At 50.9% G+C, this 19,775-nt stretch overlaps 1 protein-coding gene across 1 annotated transcript in view; it reads left to right on the top strand.

The window, feature by feature from the left end:
• The window catches only part of TMC3 (transmembrane channel like 3), a 42,334-nt gene that overhangs the window by 7,708 nt on the left and 14,851 nt on the right, over positions 1 to 19,775 (top strand). Inside the window, exons 6-16 of the mRNA XM_039912284.1 lie at positions 3,198 to 3,296; positions 5,385 to 5,527; positions 6,602 to 6,749; positions 7,831 to 7,874; positions 8,125 to 8,272; positions 11,645 to 11,754; positions 14,189 to 14,267; positions 14,968 to 15,204; positions 16,574 to 16,702; positions 18,523 to 18,590; positions 19,388 to 19,516. Of these exons, the coding sequence (XP_039768218.1) occupies positions 3,198 to 3,296; positions 5,385 to 5,527; positions 6,602 to 6,749; positions 7,831 to 7,874; positions 8,125 to 8,272; positions 11,645 to 11,754; positions 14,189 to 14,267; positions 14,968 to 15,204; positions 16,574 to 16,702; positions 18,523 to 18,590; positions 19,388 to 19,516 (1,334 nt within the window). The remainder of the gene's footprint in view (positions 1 to 3,197; positions 3,297 to 5,384; positions 5,528 to 6,601; positions 6,750 to 7,830; positions 7,875 to 8,124; positions 8,273 to 11,644; positions 11,755 to 14,188; positions 14,268 to 14,967; positions 15,205 to 16,573; positions 16,703 to 18,522; positions 18,591 to 19,387; positions 19,517 to 19,775) is intronic.

Genomic DNA, 19,775 nt, shown 5'->3' with positions numbered 1-19,775 from the left:
AATGTGCTTTGTTTCCACGGGGGCTGACTGGCTCGTGACAGCCTGGCTCCTAAGGCCAGACGGATGGACAGACAGAGGGACGTCCAGACTAGCAGACAGATGGTCAGACAGCCAAACTGGCAGATCCTCTGAACGCTTTTTCCCAGTTAGCGATGAGTGGCTCCTGCCTCACCCTAACCCTATCGCTCTGTCAGTACCTGGGGCAGGAGCAGATTAGATCAGCATGACAGGATTCGTCTTTCACCACCATGGCATGGGCCGGCCTGCGCTCCTCCCTCCCTCCCTTTCTCCAAACTGGGAGCCAGTCTTCATTCAGTCATTCATTCATTCAATTATATTTATTGAGCGCTTACTCTGTGCAGAGCACTGTACTAAGCACTTGGGAGAGTATAATACAACAATGAACACACACGTTCCCTGTCCACAACAAGCTTACAGGCTAGAGAGGGGAGACAGGCAAAAATATAAATAAAGAAATAGATATGGACATAAGGGTTGTGGGCTTGGGAGGGGGAGTGAAAAAAGGGAGCAGGTTAAGGCGACGCAGAAGGGAGTGGGAGAAGAGGAAAGGGAGGCTTAGTCAGGGAAGGCCTGCTGGAGGAGACGTGCTCTCAATAAGGCTTTGAGGCCTTTCTTCAGTTTGGGATCAGCCTTCGCAGCACCGAGATGCCCCCTTGGAGGGCTGCTTTGGCTGCAGTAGCCCAGATGAGCTTCCCAGAGGTCCTACCCCGAAGCCCCACGAGGGCAGTGAGGGGTAATGCCACCCAATGTCCCCCCGGAAATGCCATGTACCCTGTCCCCAAGACTACTCTGTCTGGATTACCAACACCTTGAATCCAGTGACTGATGTCACTTTCTCCATCGACTCCACTAACTTTATTTTTAAATGGTATTTTTTTAATATGGTATTTATGAGAAGCAGCATGGCTTAATGGACAGAGCACAGGTTTGGAAGTCGGAGGACCTGGGTTCTTTCAGTGGAAAGAGCACGGCCTTGGAGTCAGAGGTCATGGGCTCGAATCCCAGCTCTACCACTTGGCAGCTGTGTGACTGTGGGCAAGTCACTTAACTTCTTGGTGCCTCAGTTACCTCATCAGTAAAATGGGGATGAAGACTGTGAGCCTCACATGGGACAACCTGATTACCCTGTATCTACCCCAGCGCTTAGAACAGTGCTCTGCACATAGTAAGCGCTTAACAAATACCAACATTATTATTATCATTAATCCCAGCTCCACCACGTCTACTATGTGACCTTGGGCAAGTCACTTAACTTCTCCGTGCCTCAGTTACCTCAGCTGTAAAATGGGGATTAAGACTGTGAGCCCAACATGGGACAACCTGATAACCTTGTATCTACCCCAGCACTTAGAACAGTGCTTGGCACATAGTAAGTGCTTAACAAATACCATCATTATTATTGTTATTTGTTAAGGTCTTACTAGGTGCCAGGCACTGTGTTAAGTGCTGGAGTGGATACAAGCCAATCAGGGTGGTCACAGTCCTTGCCCTACATGGGGTTCACACTTTTAATCCCCAGTTTACAGATGAGGGAACTGAGGCCCAGAGAAGTTAACTGACCTGTCCAGGGTCACACAGCAGACAAGTGGGGGAGCTGGGATTAGACCCCAGATACTTCTGAATCCTAGCCCAGTGCTGTATCCACTAAGCAATGTTGTTTCATTAACTGCTTGGCAATCCCCACCTCTGGAAGCAGAGGGGTCCTTCTTGAGAAGTAGCATGGCCTAGTGGGTAGAGCCCGGGCCTGGGAGTAAGAAGAACCTGGGTTCTAATCCCGGCTCTGTCACTTGTTTCCTGAGTGACCTTGGGAGAGTCACTTCACTCCTCTGGTTCTCAGTTACCAGGGCTGTAAGACCGGGAGCTTCATGCAGGATGTGGAGTGGGTCCAACCGGATTAGCTTCTATCTACCCCACGGCTTGGTTCATTGCTTGGTACAAGTAAGTCTCTTATAAAGATTATTTTTTAAAAAACCCATCAGAGGTATCTACTGAACCCTCACTGTGTGCAGAGCACTGTACTAAGTGCTTGGGAGAATACACTATAGCAGCAACAACAACATAATGATAATAATATTATAATTGTGGCATTTATTATAGATTCATTCATTCAATCATATTTACTGAGCACTTACTGTGTGCAGAGCACTGTACTATGTGCTTGGGAGAGTTCAATTTGGCAACAGGTAGAGACAATCCCTACCCAACAATGGGCTCACAGTCTAGAAGGGGGAGATAGACAACAAAATAGGCAGACAGGCATCATTACCATCAAAATAGATAAATAGAACCATAGATAAATGCACATCATTAATAAAATAAATAGAGCAATAAATATGTACAAATATATACAAGTGCTGTGGAAAGGGGAAGAGGGTAGAGCAGAAGGAGGGAGTAGGGGCGATGCGGAGGGGAGGAGGAGCAGAGGAAAAGGGAGGGCTCAGTCTGGGAAGGCCTCTTGGAGGAGGTGAGCTCTCATAGGTCTTTGAAGAGGGGAAGAGAGTTAGTTTAGCAGATGTGAGAGGGGAGGGCATTCCAGATCAGAGGTATGATGTGGGCCAGGGGTGGGACAGACCGGAATGAGGCACAGTAAGGAGGTTAGCGGCGGCAGAGGAGCGGAGTGTGCGGGCTGGGCTGTAGGAGGAGAAAAGGGAGGTGAGGTAGGAGGGGGCAAGGTGATGAAGAGCTTTGAAGCCAGTAGTGAGGAGTTTTTGCTCCATGTGAAGGTTGATAGGCAACCACTGGAGATATTTGAGGAGGGTAGTGACATGCCCAGAGCATTTCTGCAGAAAGATAAACCGGGCAGCAGAGTGAAGTATAGACTGTAGTGGGGAGACACAGGAGGATGGCAGATCAGAAAGGAGGCAGTAGTCCAGTCGGGATATTAAGAGAGATTGACACATTCCCTGACCACAATGAGCTTATAGTCTAAAAAACGCCAAGACTAGGGGCAGTCTGCTTCCTGATGACCCTGGCTTGTTCTCTGCAGTGCCTTCAGCTCTCAGACCCTGTTGCCTCTCCATCCCAACCCCTGCCCCACATCCCCACCCCCATCATTCACCACAGCCAATTGTGGAGGAGGGGACCGGGAGAGGGGTCAGGGAAAAGGGCAGGAGCGGGATCAGGGAGAAGTTGGGCCTACTCCTGGGGGTGGGGGGCATCCTTCCCTTTGTCCACAGCTGCTGGCCGGGCGGCCATTTGGGAGCACAGTGAGCAAGACCATCCCCAAGGAGCACTTCTCCAGTGCACAGGATCTGGACACCATCTGGTCCCTGGGGGTAAGTTCGGAAATCCACACCCTCGCTTCCAAAGTCTGTCAGCCTGGGTTGGGGAGAAGCCCCTCCTCCCCCGCCACCCCCCCAGCCCCGCCACAGTCAATAAATGCTTATTGAGCATTTACTGTGTGAAAAGCACTGTAGTAAGTGCTTGGGAGAGTACAACATAATAATAATAATAATGATATTTGTCAAGTGCTTACTATGTGCCAAGCACGGTTCTAAGCACTAGTGTAGACACAAGGAAATCAGCTTGTCCCACGTGGGGCTCATAGTCTTAATCCCCATTTTACGGATGAGGTAACTGAGGCACAGAGAAGTTAAGTGACTTGCCCAAAGTCACACAGCTAACAAGTGGCAGAGTAGGATTAGAACCATGCTCTTTCCACTAAGCTACGCTGCTTCTCAATATAACACATTACCTTCCCACAATAAGCTTTCAATCTAGAGGGGAAGACCGATATTAATATAAATATAAATAAATATATTACCAATATGGACATAAGTACTTTGGGGCTGGGAGAGGGGATGAATAAAGGGAGCAAGTCAAGGTGGCACAGGAAGAAGTGGGAGAAGAGGAAAGGAGGGCTTAGTCAGGGAAGGCCTCTTGCAGGAGATGTGACTTCTATAAGGCTTTGAAAGAGGGTAGAGTCATTGTCTGCCAAATATGAAGAGGAAGGGCACTCCGGGCCAGACTAGGATGTGAACAAGAAGTCAATGGTGAGATAGATGAGATTGACGTACAGTTCATTTATTCATTCAATCGTATTTATTAAGAGCTTACTGTATGCAAAGCACTGTACTAAGCACTTGGGAGAGTACAATATAACAACAAACAGACACATTCCCACCCACAACAAGCTCACAGTCTAGAGGGATAGTCTATGGTGAGAAGGTTGCCATTAGAAGAGCAAAGCATGAGGGCCGGGTTCAATCATTCATTCATTCAATGGTATTTATTGAGCGCTTACTATGTGCAGGGCACTGTACTAAGCACTTGGAATGTACAATTTGGCAGCAGATAGAGACAATCCCTGCCCAGTAACAGGATCATAGTCTAAACAGGGGAGACATCAAAGCAAAACAGAGCAAAAAAAAACAAGACCACCTCATCAAGATAAATAGAATCAAGGAGATATATACCTCATTAACAAAATAAATAGGGTAATAAATAATATATATAAATGAGCACAGTGCTGAGGGGAGGGGAAAGGGGAAGAGCAGAGGGTGGGAGGGGGAAGGGAGGGGAGGAGGAGTAGAGGGAAAGGGGGCTCAGTCTGGGAAGGCCTCCTGGAGGAGGTGAGCTCTCAGTAGGGCTTTGAAGAGGGGAAGAGAGTTAATTTGGTGGATGTGAGGAGGGAGGGCATTCCAGGATAGTGGTAGGACATGGGCCGGGGTCGACGGTGGAACAGGCGCAAACGGGGGACGGTGAAAGGAGAGTGGCAGAGGAGTGGAGTTTATGGGGTGGGCAGTAGAAAGAGGTGAGGTACGAAGGGGCTAGGGGATGGAAAACTTTGAAGCCAAAGCTGGGTTATAGTAGGAGAGCAGCGAGGTGAGGTAGGAGGTGTCAAGGGGATTGAGTACTTTAAAGTTGACAGTAAGGAGCTTCTGCTTGAGAGGGAGGTGGATGGGCAACCACTGGTGATTCTTGAGGACTGGGGAAACATGGTCTGAATGTTTTGTAGAAAAATGATCTGGGCAACAGAAGTGACATATTGACTGGAGTGGGGAGTGACAGGAGGCAGGGAGGTCAGCAAGGAGGCTGATACAGTAACCAAGATGGCATAGGAGAGTAATAATAATAATAATAACAACAATTAAGATATTTCTTTAGCACTTACTATGTGCCAGGCACTGTTCTAAACTCTGCAGTAGATACAAGATAATCGTGTTGAACACAGTTCCTGTCCCACATAGGACTCACAGTCTTAATCCCCATTTTACAGATGAGGGAACTGTGGCCCAGAGAAGTGAAGTGATTTGCCCAAGGTCACACAGCAGACAAGTGGATAAGTGCTCGGACTAATGCGGTGGCAGGTTGGATGCAGAGGAAAGGGTGGATTAGTATTGATGCCTCCCGTCCCCTTGCAGGGCTACCTCCAGTATTCGGTTCTCTTCTACGGCTACTACGGCCGAGACCGGAAGATCGGGCAGGCGGGCTACCGGCTACCCCTGGCGTACTTCCTGGTCGGGATGGCGGTGTTCGCCTACAGCTTCATCGTCCTGCTCAAAAAGCAAGTTTCTTCTGGGCTGGTCATGGGGGTGCACAGCCACAGAGGTGTAGGAGGGACAGGGTGGAAGGGGTGAAGAGGAAGAGAGCTCCCCAGCATTCAGCCTGGCCTGGCCCACTCAGTCAATCGTATTTACTGGGTGCTTATTAGGTGAAGAGTAATTATAACTGTGGTATTTGTTAAACACTTACTATGTGCTAAGCACTGTGGTAGATACAAGCAAATAGAGCTGGACACAGTCCCTGTCCCACGTGGGGCTCACAGTCCCCATCCCCATTTTACAGATGAGGGAACTGAGGCCCTGAGAAGTGAGGTGACTTGTCCAAGGTCACACAGCTGAGCCGGGTTTAGAACCTGTGAGCATCTGACTCCCAGGCCCATGCTCTATCCACTGCACCATGCTGCTTGGAGCACTGTACTAAGCGCTTGGGAGAGTATGCTACAATAGTAAATGGACATATTTCCTGCTCAAAGAGAGTTGATAGTCTAGAGGACTGGACAAGAACATGGAGTGGGAGAAGGGCAGCGGAAAATAAGAGAAGCAGCATAGCTTAGTGGAAAGAGCACGGGCTTGGGAGTCAGAGGTTGTGGGTTTGAATCCCCACTCCACCACTTGTCAGCTGTGTGATCTTGGGCAAATCACTTAACTTCTCTGTGCCTTGGTGACCTCATCTGTAACAGGGGGCTAAAACTGTGAGCCTCACGTGGGACAAGCTGATAACCTTGTATCTACCCCAGCGTTTAGAAAAGTGCTTGGCACATAGTAAGCGCTTAACAAATGCCATCATTATGAAATGGCTCTCTGTGACCCTGTGTGGGCTGAGGCCACAACTTGGGCTCTGCCAGACACGGTCTGGGCCCCTGACAGGGAAGAGCATGGTCAAGGCCTGGGGGAGTCGTCTGTGACTTTTGTCCATTTTGGACCTCCATCTGACTAGCTGAAATTCCCCCCAACACACGGGGGTTGCCCTGGGCAGATGAGGACCTGGGTGGCTCTCAAATCAACTCCAGGAGGGAGAGGCTGATTCAGAGGGAGGCCTCGGGCTGGGGTTTATGCATGTCGGGGACTTTCCACAGGATGGCCAAGAACTCACGCCTCAGCCTCGCGGGCGCCTCCGATGAGAGCTACACTTTCTGCTGGCGGGTTTTCTGCGCGTGGGACTTCCTCATCGGGAACCCGGAGGCCGCGGAGAGCAAGGCCGCGGCCATCGTCAACAGCATCAGGGTGAGCCTGGAGCCCAGTCCAAGATGGCCTTGGATGTGGGAATCCAGATGGTTCTCCGATGGTTTCCATCCCTCTATCAGTAGCCAGAAACGTTTTCTCCCATCAGAGATTTGCTCTGGGCCTAAAGCCCCCAGAGAACTACCCTGTCAGCCCGGGCAAACACCACCTCAGATGGATATCCACAGGGCCTGGGGTGGGCTGAGGGTACCACCCCCAGCCAGACACACCCAAACTGCAAGAACCTAGAGTCGGAGGCCAGTGTAAGGTGGCCTACTAATGATAATAATAATGGTATCTGTTAAGCCCTTACTATGTGCCAGGCACTGTTCTAAGCACTGGGGTGGATAGAAGATAATCGGGTCGGACACACTCCCTGTCCCAAGATAGGGCTCACATTCTCAATTCCCATTTTCCAGATGAGGTAACTGAGGCCCAGGGAAGTGAAGTGACTTGTCCAAGGCCACCCAGCAGACAAGTGGCAAATCTGGGATTAGAACACAGGTCCTACTGACTTCCGGGCCCAGGCTCTATCCACAAGGTCACACTGCTTCTCATAGAGCTGAGGAAACTTGAGAGGGGCTGCTCTAGGGTGGGGAACAAAACTGATGATTCGCAGATTTAGATTACTCTAGGAATTGCCCTCTGCACTGAGTCAGAATTTGCAGAGAGAGTGTCGGTCAGGGGTAAAGACCAATCCCTCAGCTTTTTCCCCTCACCATCTCCTGGCGTGCCCCAGAGCCCAGGCTAATGAGTTAGAAACACGCTCAGGGAGCAACCCTCAATCACTCAGACCCGTGGGCCAATCAGGAGCTGATCCCTCCTTTTGTTAGGTTTCAGTTAAGGGCAACTACAGAGAGTGAATTTACAGTCACCCACGGGCTCTGCTCCAGCTCTCTCAGAGTGGGTTAGCCCGGCCCTCGGGAGCCCAACCCCACCCCCATCCCCGCGGTGGTCTCTGGGGGACTCCTGGTAGCCATCTGGATGCTGGGGCCCCAGGGGGAGGAAAGGTGGATGGGGAGGCCCAGGAGGGACAGGGCCGCTGGTTTATCCAGAAGCCTCCACTTGTCCCATTTCCCTCAAGGAAGCGATCCTGGAAGAGCAAGAAAAGAAGAAAAGCACCAACCTGTAAGTACCCCCGCTTCCTCACCAGGCCGGCCCTGGGGTTGCTGGGAAAGGGGCGGATGCCGTCGGGGAAGGCAGGGAGACTAGGCGAGTTTCCCATCTCCTCCCCTGGCTGGGAACCCCAAGAACGGCCGGAAGACACCACTCCCAACCTCCCGTGATGGGGAGGGACCCAAAACCACCTAGGTCAGTGGCCTGGAACACCTTTCCTCCTGCTCACCGGGAGGGCGGTGACAAGGCCACCCCCTTCCAGGGCCGTGACCATCTGTCTCCGGATCATCGCCAACATTCTGGTGCTCCTCTCCCTCGCGGGGAGCATCTACATCATCTACTTCGTGGTGGACCGGTCTCAGCGGCTGGAGCGGATGAAGAAAGAGCTGACCCTCTGGGAGAAGAATGAGGTGGGTCACCCTGGCCAGTCCTTGTGAAAAGGGGATGATATATCTGTTCACCCTCCCCTTTGGACTCTGAGTCCCGTGGGACGGGAACTGTTTCTGACTGTCTCGTGTCTACCACAGTGCTTAGAACAGTGCTTGGCACATAGCAGATACTTAAGAAACGCCACAATTGTGAGGGCTCAGAGAGAGAGCGAGCAGAAGGAAATTGGTCCTGGGAGAGGGGTTGTGCACATGGCATAGAGGATAAAGCACGGGCCTGGGAGTCAGAAGATGATGGATTCTAATTCTGACTTCGCCACTTGTCTAACTTGTGTGACCTTGGACAAGTCACTTCACATTTCTGTGCCTGTTTCTTCCTCTGTAAAATAATAATAATAATGTTGGTATTTGTTAAGCGCTTACTATGTGCCGAGCACTGTTCTAAGCGCTGGGGTAGACACAGGGGAATCAGGTTGTCCCACGTGGGGCTCACAGTCTTAATCCCCATTTTACAGATGAGGGAACTGAGGCCCAGAGAAGTTAAGTGACTTGCCCACAGTCACACAGCTGACAAGTGGCAGAGCTGGGATTCAAACTCATGAGCCCTGACTCCAAAGCCCGTGCTCTTTCCAATGAGCCACGCTGCTTGGAGAGCCCCACTTGGGACAGGGACTGTGTCCAACCCGATTTGCTTGTATCCACCCCAGTGCTCAGTACGGTGTCTGACACATAGTAAGCCCTGAAGAAATACCATTATTACTGCCATTATTATTAGTAGAAATAATAGTAATAGTAGCAGTAATAACGCTGGTATTTGTTAAGCGCTTACTATGTGCAAAGCACTGTTTTAAGCACTAGGGGGCAGGTGAATACAAGGTGATCAGGTTGTCCCATTTGGGACTCACAGTCTTCATCCCCATTTTACAGATGAGGTAACTGAGGCCCAGAGAAATTAAGTGACTTACCCAAAGTCACACAGCAGACAAGCGGCGGAGCTAGGATTAGAACCCATGACCTCTGACTCCCAAGCCCGTGCTCTTTCCACTGAGCCACGCTGCTTCTCTAGCACTCTAGACTGTAAGATCATTACAGGCAGGGAATATGTCTACCAACTCTGTTGAATTGTACTCCCTCAAGCACTTAGCACAATGCTCTGCACACAGTAAGTGCTTAATAAATACCACTGATTGCTCAATTGATTGATAATGTTGGTAGTAGTGATGCTAGTAGTAATAATAATCATTCATTCAATATATTCAATCGTTTTTATTGAGCCCCTATTGTACTGTACTAAGCGCTTGGGAGAGTACAATGCTGCAATAAAGAGAGATAATCCTTGACCACAACGAGCTCCCAGTCTAGGACTGGGGAAAGAAAATAATCATGGTACTTGTTAAGTGCTTACTATGTGCCAGGCACTGAACTAAGCACTGGACAATTATGGTATTCATTAAGCAAATACTATGTGCCAGGCACTGTACTAAGCACTGGGGTAAATGCAAGGTAATCGTGTTGGACAAAGTGCCTGTCCCACATGGGGCTCACAGTCTTAATTCTCATTTTGCAGGTGAGAGAACTGAGGCACAGAGAAGTTAATTTCATTCATTCATTCAATTCATTCAATCGTATTTATTAAGCGCCTACTGTGTGCAGAGCACTGTACTAGATGTTTGGAGAGTACAATTCAGCAAGAAGAGAAACCATCCCTGCCCACACCAGGATTACAGTCTAGAAGTGGAGAGTCAGACATCAAAAACAAGTAAATAGGCATCAATATAAATAAATGGAATTATAGATATGTGCACATAAAAACCAGTAAACAGGCATCAATATAAATAAATAGAAGTATAGATACATATATACACAAGTGCTGTGGGGAGGGGAGAGTAGAGCAAAGGAGTGAGTCGGGGAGACGCGGAGGGAAGGAGGAGCTGAGGAAAAGGGGGGTTTAGTCTGTGAAGGCCTCTTGGAGGCCTTCAGTAGGACTTTGAAGGGGCAAAGTGTGATAGTTTGGTGCATTTGAGGAGAGAGGGCGTTCCAGGCCAGAGATAGCATGTGGGACAGGGGTTGACAGAGGAAAAGGCGAGAACGAAGCACAGTGAGAAGGTTAGCATCAGAGGAGCGGAGTGTGCAGCTGGGATGTAAGAGAGAAGGGAAGTGAGGTAAGAAGGGGCAAGGTGATGGAGAGCTTTGAAACCAACCATGAGGAGTTTTTGTTTGATACGGAGTTTGAGAGGCAACCACTGGAGATTTTTGAGGAGGGGATGATGTGCCCAGAATGTTTCTGAAGAAAGATAATCTGGGAAGCAGAGTGAAGTATGGACTGAAGTAGGGAGAGACAGGAGGTTAGGAGATCAGAAAGGAGGCTGATGTGGTAATCCAGTCAGGATAGGGTGAGTGATTCTACTAAAGTGGTAGTGGTTTGGGTGGAGAGGAAAGGGCAAATCTTGGTGATGTTGCAAAGGTGAGACTGGCAGGCTTTGGAGGCAGATTGAATATATGGGGTGAATGAGAGAGCAGAGTCAAGGATGGTGTTAAGGCTGTGGGCTTGTGAGACGGGAAGGATGGTTGTGCCATCCACAGTGATGGGAAAGTCAGGGAGATGACAGGATCTGGGTCAAGGTTTGACCAGCCAGCCCAGGCTGAACCACCGCAAAGGCTTAGGAATCTTCAGGACAGGATTTTGGGTGGGGATAAAGGCAGGTTGGGATAGGGGTGGGGAGACACAAAAGGCCAGAAAGTGGGAAGGAACAGAATGGGATAGCAGTAAAGGAGATGGCGGGCCTCAGACCTTGAACGCCCTCCCTCCTCATAACCGATAGATGATCATCTCTCCCCTCAAAATGGAAGGTACATCTCTTCCAAGAGGCCTTCCCTGACTAAGTCCCCTAATGCCAATCTACTCATTGTTCTTTGAGCTCGTCTATTTCTCTACAAACCTCTCACCCACAGCCTCTCTCTGGCCTGGAACTCCCTCCCTCTTCATCTCCTACAGACAATCACTCGCCCCTTCTTCAAAGCCTTATTGAAGGCACATCTCCTCCAACAGGCTTTTCCTGCCTAAGCCCTCCTTCCCTCTTCTCCCACTCCCTTCTACATCGCCCTGACTCTCTTCATTCATCTCCCCTCCCAGTCCCATAGCACTTAGGCTCAAATTCAAAATTTATCTCTATTCACATCTGTAAATTCTCTAGACTGTAAATTCCTAATGGGCAGGGAATGTGTCTATTATAATGTTGTGTTGTACTCTCCCAAGAGCTTAGTACAGTGCCCTGCACACCAGTAAGTGCTTGGTGAAAATGCTCGATCGATCGATTGATCCATCAGGAGTCTGGGGGCGGTGGGGGTAATGTCCTGGCAGCGGGAATCCAAGTGGCTCTCATTCTCCTATTGCAGGTGAGCGTGGTAGTGTCCCTGATCACGATGATCGCACCCTCCGCCTTTGAGTTGGTGGCGGCATTGGAGATGTACCACCCTCGGACTACCCTGCGCTTCCAGCTGGCGAGGTGCGAATGCCCCCTCCTGTCGGTCCACCCACTCTCAGCTGGCTGGGCTCTTCCTTCACACCCCTGCCCTCACCAAGGCTTGCTGGGCACTTCTCCTACACCTCTACTCTCACCTGCTGGATACCTCCCCTGCTCCCTTACCCACCTGCCATTCTGACCTTCCCAGGGTTGGCCAGACACCTCCTCATGACCCCTCCTCTGCCCCCCACCTGCCCGCCCTCTTGCCCAGGGCCGGCTGGGCACCTCCCCTACACCCCCACGCACACATCACCCTGACCTGACCTGATTGGAGCCAGCTAGAGACCAGTCCCCGGCCCCTCCTCTACCCCCCAGTTGCCCGACCACCTGGCCAGGGCTGAGCAGACAGATTTCGGGGCATGGTCTTGTCTTGACACCAAGGGCAGGCATAAGGAGTCCAGTCATCTGGGTTTACCTTGGACAGTCTGTGTTTCAGCTGGCTTGTCCCCTATCTGGAGCTGGTTTGTAATTCAGTCTAATTTACTGAGCACCTACTGTGTGCCAAGCACTGTACTAAGTACTTGAGAGAGGACAATAGAACACTAAACAGACACATTCCCTGCACACAATGAGTTTACAGTCTAGAGGACTGTTTGGGACCATACTCTTATATATCCAGGATTTATATTTTCAGCAGCCAGGCTCTCCTCCTCCTCCTCCTCCTCAAGTTCTTCCTCCTCCTTTTCCTCTTCCTCCTTCTTCTTCTTCTTCTTCTTCCTCCTCCTCCTCCTTCTCTTCCTCCTTCTCCTCTCGCTCCTCCTCTTTCTCATCCTTCTTCTCCTTCTCTACTTCCTTCTCCTCTTTTTCCTTTTCTTCCTCTCCCTCCTCCACGGCTCCTGTCACAAGTTCCTCAGCCCAAAGAAGGGGTGGCGGTGGTACAATTGAAAACAGGGGTGGGGGGGTGCAAGGAACCCCAAAGAAATACTCTGGGCTCACCCAGATTTGGGGGGAATCGGACAAGTTGACACAAAATGGCATCCAAATGACAGCATCGCATCCCAACTTGTCCCACTTCATGATCATCTGGACAGTGTGGGCAGAGTACTGCAACACTCAAACTGTAGGGCTGGGACACAGTCAGGCTCCAGGGCCTTTGCCAGGACAGCCCAGCTCAGGTCAACCCAGGCCAATCCAGGATAGCCCAGCCCAGCCCTGGCTAGCCAGAATAGCCCAGCTGAGGACAACCCAGGCCAGAGCTGACACAACCCAGCCTAGCCCATCCCAGCTTAGCCTCACCCAGCCCAGCAGATAAGGCCTGAAGCCTGGAGGAGGAGGTGAACTTACCGATCTGGCTCTTTATGTCTGGGCAAGGCTGGGGAAGACAGGCCCCATGCCCAAGGGCCTCCTCAGAACCCCGGGAAAACAGGGTGAGGCGAGAGAATGGGAACCATTCAATTCTGGAGGAGGAACCCAGGGCTCCGGCTGAGACTGGGATCAGGCCACAAAGGAGCAGAACTGACCACTGGGCCCCCAGCTCCAGATCCACCATAGTATCATTGTACTCTTCCAATACAGTAAGCACTCACTAAATATGATTGGATGAATGAATGAATCCACCAGGTCAGAGCTGTAGCTGAGAGTGGAACCAGACTGACTCTAGTCCAGAAACTGGCCCCAATCCCTGGCGTGCGAATGAGCTAGGTTAGATGAGAGCTGCCTGTTTGAGGAAAGGAGCTGGTCCAACTGGTAGCTCTTGGGGTGGGGCTGGGGAGATCCCAGAAACCCTAGGCATGGGGGCGGTGCATAATCAAGACATCCCCACTCTCCCACATGTCAGTCAGTCAATCATATTCTATTGAGTACTTATTTTGTGCAGAGTACTGTACTAAGCGCTTGGAAGAATACAATAGAATGACAGACACATTCCTTGCCCACAAAGAATTTACAATCTAGAAGGGGAAGGAAGCTGCCGGGCTGGGAGCATAGGAACCAGTTTTTCCTTTGTGAGCGTGAGGGGAAAGGGGTGGGAATCAATCAATCCCTTAATCATATTTATTGAGCACTTACTGTATGCAGAGCACTGTACTAAGCGCTTGGGAGAATGTAACATAGCATGAGGTAGACACATTCCCTGCCCACAAGGAGTGTACAGTCTAGAAGGGGAGGTGGACATCAATACAAATAAATTATGAGTATGTCCATAAGTGCCGTGGGGCTGAGGGAGGGGAGAAGAAAAGACAACGATGAAGGAAAGGAAATGGGAGAAGAGGAAATGAAGCTTTGAAGCTTTCAGGACTGGTAGGAGAACTGGGGATGAGCAAGCCTGGGGATCCCACTCGGACAGGTGTGGGAGAACGTCTTTCCTCTCCACTATGGGGACCTGTGGGGCCTGACCTCCGTCACCCTCCTGCTGGGAGGAGGGGGAACTGGCTCCCCTCCCACCTGCAGTCTCTCTCTAAGGAACTTGTGGTTTCAGGGTTCTGGTCCTGTACCTGGGGAACCTGTACAGCCTGATCATCGCACTTCTGGACAAAGTGAACAGCATGAGCATGGTGGTATGAACTGTTCCTGGAAAAACAACTCTGACAGCCTCCAGCCCAGCCCCAGTCTTCCCCAGCCCCAGCGCTTCCTAGTCCCAACCCCATCTCCCCCCTGCCGGCCCAGCCCCAGCCTCTGCCTCGCCCCAGCTTCAGCACCCCGAGCATGCTTCCCTCCCAGGCCACGGGGCAGACCAAGCCAACCCTCTCTTTCAGGCTTGGGACCCTCCAAGCTTGGCCACTGCCTGGTGTCCCTATCCTGGGGGCTGTGGGGGTGGGGGACACCCACTTATGTGGCCAGACCTGCAGGCCCTGAGGAATCAGAGCTGCAGGCTGGGTTGTTATTAAGTGCTGTGGAGCTGGAAGAAGGGATATGCATTAGAAGGAGGAGAATGCCAAGGAGGAAGATTGGCAGCTTGGCAACTTCCATGGGGGAGAATAGAGTAGTGAGTGGATGGGGAGGGTCACTCCAGGCAGGGGGGTAAGAGACCGCCCCTGATGAAGACAGCTCTGTGCCAACCAGAGTCGACATGGCACCCACGAGCGAAGCCACTGACGGGCAGGCCCTAGCTCTCCGGAGGCCCGCTGGCCCCATTCGTTCATTCAGTTGTAGTTATTGAGCACTCAACGTGTGCAGAGCACTGTACTAAGCCCATAGAAGAGTCCAGTACAACAATAAATGGACACATTCCAGACACCACCTCTCTCCTGCCCGCAGCGAGCTGAAGCGAAGAGCAATGTGACATCCAGGCTCGAATCCTCTACGATCCGTGCACTCGGCACGCTGCCCGGAGAGTGGCTGGTGACGGCACCCAGCCTGAACCTGGGGAAGAATGGCACAGTGGCTTTGATGGAGGGTGGTGCTCTGGGCTTCCTGGGGCCCAATGGCACGATGCCCACTGAGTTCACCCCGCAGAGCCAACAGGACCAATGCTGGGAAACCTACGTGGGCCAGGTGGGTTCTCTTGATCCATCTCGGTCACTGATCCCAGGGTGGGAGGTGAGTTTGGTGCCTATCTGGGCAGGGGCACAGATTCGGGTGGCCAGGCTGATGCCCACCCTGCTAGCTTTGCCCCTACTGTGGGCTCAGCGGCTGGCACCTGTCTGGAGGATACCCTTCAGATATCACCGGGGGAGGTTCCCAGCCCGCACATTTTGCTCCTCTAAACCCAACCTTCTCACTGTGCCTTGGTCTCACCTGTCTCACCACCGACCCCTCGCCCGCATCCTGCCTGCGGCCTGGAATACCCTCCCTCCTCAAATCTGACAGACAAAGACACTTCCCCACTCCAAGGCCTTATTGAAGGCACATCTCCTCCAAAAGGCCTTCCCTGATTAAGCCCTCCTTTCCTCTTCTCCCATTCCCTTCTGTGTCGACCTGACTTGCTCCCTTCACTCATCCCCCCTCCCAGCCCCACAGCACTTATGTCCAGGTCTGTAATTTACTTACTTCTATTAATGTTTGTCTCCCTTTAGACTGTAAGCTGATTTAGGGCAGGGAATGTGTCTGTTATATTCTTATATTATATTCTCCCAAGCGCTTAGTCCAGTCCAGTCCGGTAAGCACTCAATTCATTTGTTCATTTATTCAGCCAGTCATATTTATTGAATCATAATTACAGAAGCAGCATGGCATAATGGATAGAGCCTGGGCCTTGGTGTCAGAAGGTCATGGGTTCTAATCATTGCTCCATCCCTTGTCTGCTGTGTGACTTTGGGCAAGTCACTTCACTTCTCTGTGCCTCTGTTACTTCATCTGTAAAATGAGGATTGAGTTTGTGAGCCCCACATGGGACAGGAACTGTGTCCAACTGGATTTGCTTGTATCCACCCAAGCACTCAGTATAGTGCCTGGCACATATTAAGTGCTCAACAAATACCATCATTATTATTAACAAACATATCATCATCATTATTGAACACCGGTGCAAAGCACCGGACTAAGGACTTGGGAGAGGATAAGAGAACAATAAACAGACACATTCCATGTCCACAGTGAGCTTGCAGTCTAGCTACAAGCTTAATAAATATGATTGACTGACTTACAACTGGGAGTCTATGACATGGTTTTTCTGAGGGCTTGTTGGAGACAGAACTCTGGGCTAGAGAAACGGTGGGGTTGACCTGCCAAGGGGAGGCTTGGGGCTACTGCTTTGAAGCTCAAACACAGCAGTGTCCTGCAGCTTCCACGGGCCCACGGAGATAGCCTGGGGGTCGTGCGGGCCTTGAGGATTGGACCCGGGCCGGACACTGGATCTGAGGGAGGTTGACAGGAGCTTCCCTCAGGCTGGGGAAGGGGCAGTGGTTCGTGCCATGTGTTGCAGGAGCTGCTGAAATTGTCCGTCATCGACATGATCTTCACCGTGGGCAGCATCCTGCTGATAGACTTCTTCCGGGGGCTCTGTGTCCGCTACCTCAGTGATTGCTGGTGCTGGGATCTGGAAAGCAAATTTGTAAGTCTAGCATGGAGGCCTTTGGGAGCTGGCAGCTGCCTCTCTCCACCTGGATTCTTCCCACCTGCTCCCAGGATCCCCCCCTTCTGCCAGCCAGATCCCCCCTCCTGCTCTGGATTCCTTCCCTTCTGCTTCCCTTGAGTCTCCCTCCTGCACCCTGGATTCCTTCCCTCCTGTATCCTGGATCCTCCCCTCCTGCACCCTGGATCCTCTTCTCCTGCTCCTTGGATCCTCTTTCCTGCTCCCTAGATCCCTCCCTCCTGCTCCCTGGATCCCTCCCTCCTGCTCCCTGGATCCCCACTCATGCTCCCTGTATTCCCCCCTCCTTTTACCTGGATCCTCCCTCCTGCTCCCTGGATTCCCCCTCCCGTTACCTCGATCCCCACTGTGCTACCTTTCATTCATTCAATCCTATTTATTGAGCACTTGCAGACCATTGTACTAAGTGCTTGGAAAGTACAGTTCAGCAATAAAGACAATCCCTGCTCACATCAGGCTTAAAGTCTAGAAGGGGAGAGACAGACATCAAAACAAGTAAAACAAGTAAACAGGCATCAATATAAATAAATAGAATTATAGATATATACTTATTTACATAAGTGCTGTGGGATGAGGAGAGAGTGTAGAGCAAAGGGAGCAAGTCAAGACGATGCGGAGTGGAAGAGAAGCTGAGGAAAAGGGGGGCTTAGCTGGGAAGGCCTCCTGGAGGAGGTGAGCCTTCAGTCTAATTGGCTCCTCCCTCCTCCTCCCTGGATCTTTCCCCTCATATTTCCTGGGTCCTTCCCCTTACGCCTCTTGACCAGGCAGACCAGCCAGGGGGGTGATGGGTTCGTTGAAACTGAGATGGCATTGAGCTTTCAGTCCACAATCCATCCTGTGTTTCTCCTTCTGGCTCTGGCTCCCATCCCTCTGTGCGCAGCCCAGAAGATGTTCAGACATTTGGCCAGTGGCCAGTGGGGTGACCCTCCATTGGAGGAGAGGGAGGAACCCAAATCTTCCACCCCACCTCCAGCCCCACCCCCTAGTGACATCACCCAGAGTGACCCAATCCCTGGAAGTTCAGTCTCATGGTCAATCAATTAATGGTATTTATTGAGCACTTACTATGTGCAGAGCACTGGACAAACACTTGGGAGAGGACAATATAACAGAATCAGCAGAATATGTTCCCTCTCCATAACAAGCTTAGACCATGAGAAGCAGGGGTCAAAGGTCAGAGGTCAGTCACAGTAGAAAATGTTGGGATCTGGCCTGGAGACCTCAGGGACAAAAGGAGGTGGATCTGGCTGCGACTAAGCACTGGAGAGAGTACAATATAACATTATAACAGACATATTCCCTGCCCACAGTGAGCTTGCAGTCTAGAGGGGCAGACAGACATTAATAAAAATAAATAAAATTACAGATTTGGACATAAGAGCTGTGGGGCTGGGAAGGGGGGATGAATAAAGGGAGCAAGTCAGAGTGATGCAGCAGGGAGTGTGAGAGGAAAGGAGGGCTTAGTCAGGGAAGGCCTCCTGGAGGAGATGTTCCTTCAGTAAGGCTTTAAAGGTCAGGGAGATAAATTGTATGTCAGATTTGAAGAGGGAGGGCATGCCAGCAAGAGGCAGGATGTGGGCAAGAGGTCAGCAGTGAGATAGATGAGATCAAGGAACAGTGAGTAGGTTGGCATTAGAGGAGTGAAGTATATGGGCTGGGATAAAATAGGAAAGCACCCAGTGAGGTAGGAGGGAACAAGGTGATTGAGGGAGCAGACACTGGGTTAATTTGAGTGGGTGTGGTGTGGGAAGACCGGACTTTTTGGATTTTTTTCCCCTCAGCCTGAATACGGAGAATTCAAGATTGCCGAGAACGTGTTGCATTTAGTGTACAACCAAGGGATGATTTGGTAGGTAGAGGCCCTGGCCTGGGTCCTGTGGCTGGGACCCTCACCCAGGGTGGGAGGGTGTGGGGAAGGGTAATTCCTGGATCCCCGGAGGGCCGAGACCCTAGGCAATGTACACTAGTAGCGACTTTTGGAGCCCACTGCCTCTTTCTCAGGGCAGGAAAAGGCAGTAGAGGTACACGTTGGCTAGAATAATAATGATTATTATAATAATTGGGGTATTTGTTAAGTGCTTACTTTATGCCAAGCATTGTTCTAATCTCTGGAGTAGACATAAACTATTCAGGTCAGACACAGTCCCTGTCCCATGTGAGGCTGACAGTTTTAATCCCTATGTTACAGATGAGGTCACTGAGGCACAAAGAAGTAAAGTGACTTGCCCAAGGTCACCCAGCAGATAAAGAATCATTCCAACAACTTCTGGGAGGGTGGGGTCCAGCTGCAGCCTAGGGAAACCCCACCCACCCATACTGCTCCAATCCACCCATCTCCATGGAAAATCCCAGCAGGGACTCGAAATTGCAACAGGAGGGATTTAGATTAGACCTAAAGAATTTACCAATGGAGTTGCCAGGTCAATTAGTCAGTTGTATTTACTGAGTGCTGATTGTGAGCTGAGCACTGTACTAAGTGCTTGGAAGAGTGCAATACAACAATAGACACATTTAGAAACGAACAAACGAAAAAAGAGCGGGTCACAGGCCTGTCCCTCGGGGCTGACCGAGAGGCAGATGGTCCCTGGGGAACAATGGGGCCCTTCAAGGTACCGCCCTGAGACAACCCGGGTCGCTGGCATTTAGGATGGGAGCCTTCTTCTCGCCTTGCCTGCCGGCATTCAACGTCCTCAAACTGATCGGGCTTATGTACCTGCGCAGCTGGGCGGTGCTTACCTGCAACGTCCCCCATCAGCAGGTGTTCCGTGCCTCTAGGTGAGCCGCCGTGGACGGTGGGGGTCGGGCTGAGCCCTGTGAAGGGGAGGGGACCCAGTGGGATGGTAGGGATCATCCAGGAAGATCCATCTATCTATCAATCAATCATATTTATTGATTCATTTAATCATAGTCATTGAGCGCTTAGGCTTTCGGTGTGCAGAGCACTGTACTAAGCATTTGGAAGGGTCCAAGAGAACAATAAACTGACACATTTTCTGCGCACAGTGAGTTTTAAGTCTAGAGGGAAGTCTAAATA

Source organism: Ornithorhynchus anatinus, chromosome 5 (genome assembly GCF_004115215.2).
Source record: "Ornithorhynchus anatinus isolate Pmale09 chromosome 5, mOrnAna1.pri.v4, whole genome shotgun sequence".
Classification (NCBI taxonomy): domain Eukaryota; kingdom Metazoa; phylum Chordata; class Mammalia; order Monotremata; family Ornithorhynchidae; genus Ornithorhynchus; species Ornithorhynchus anatinus.
The sequence above is the reverse complement of the archived record's forward strand: the minus strand, read 5'-3'. Positions and strand labels throughout refer to the sequence as shown.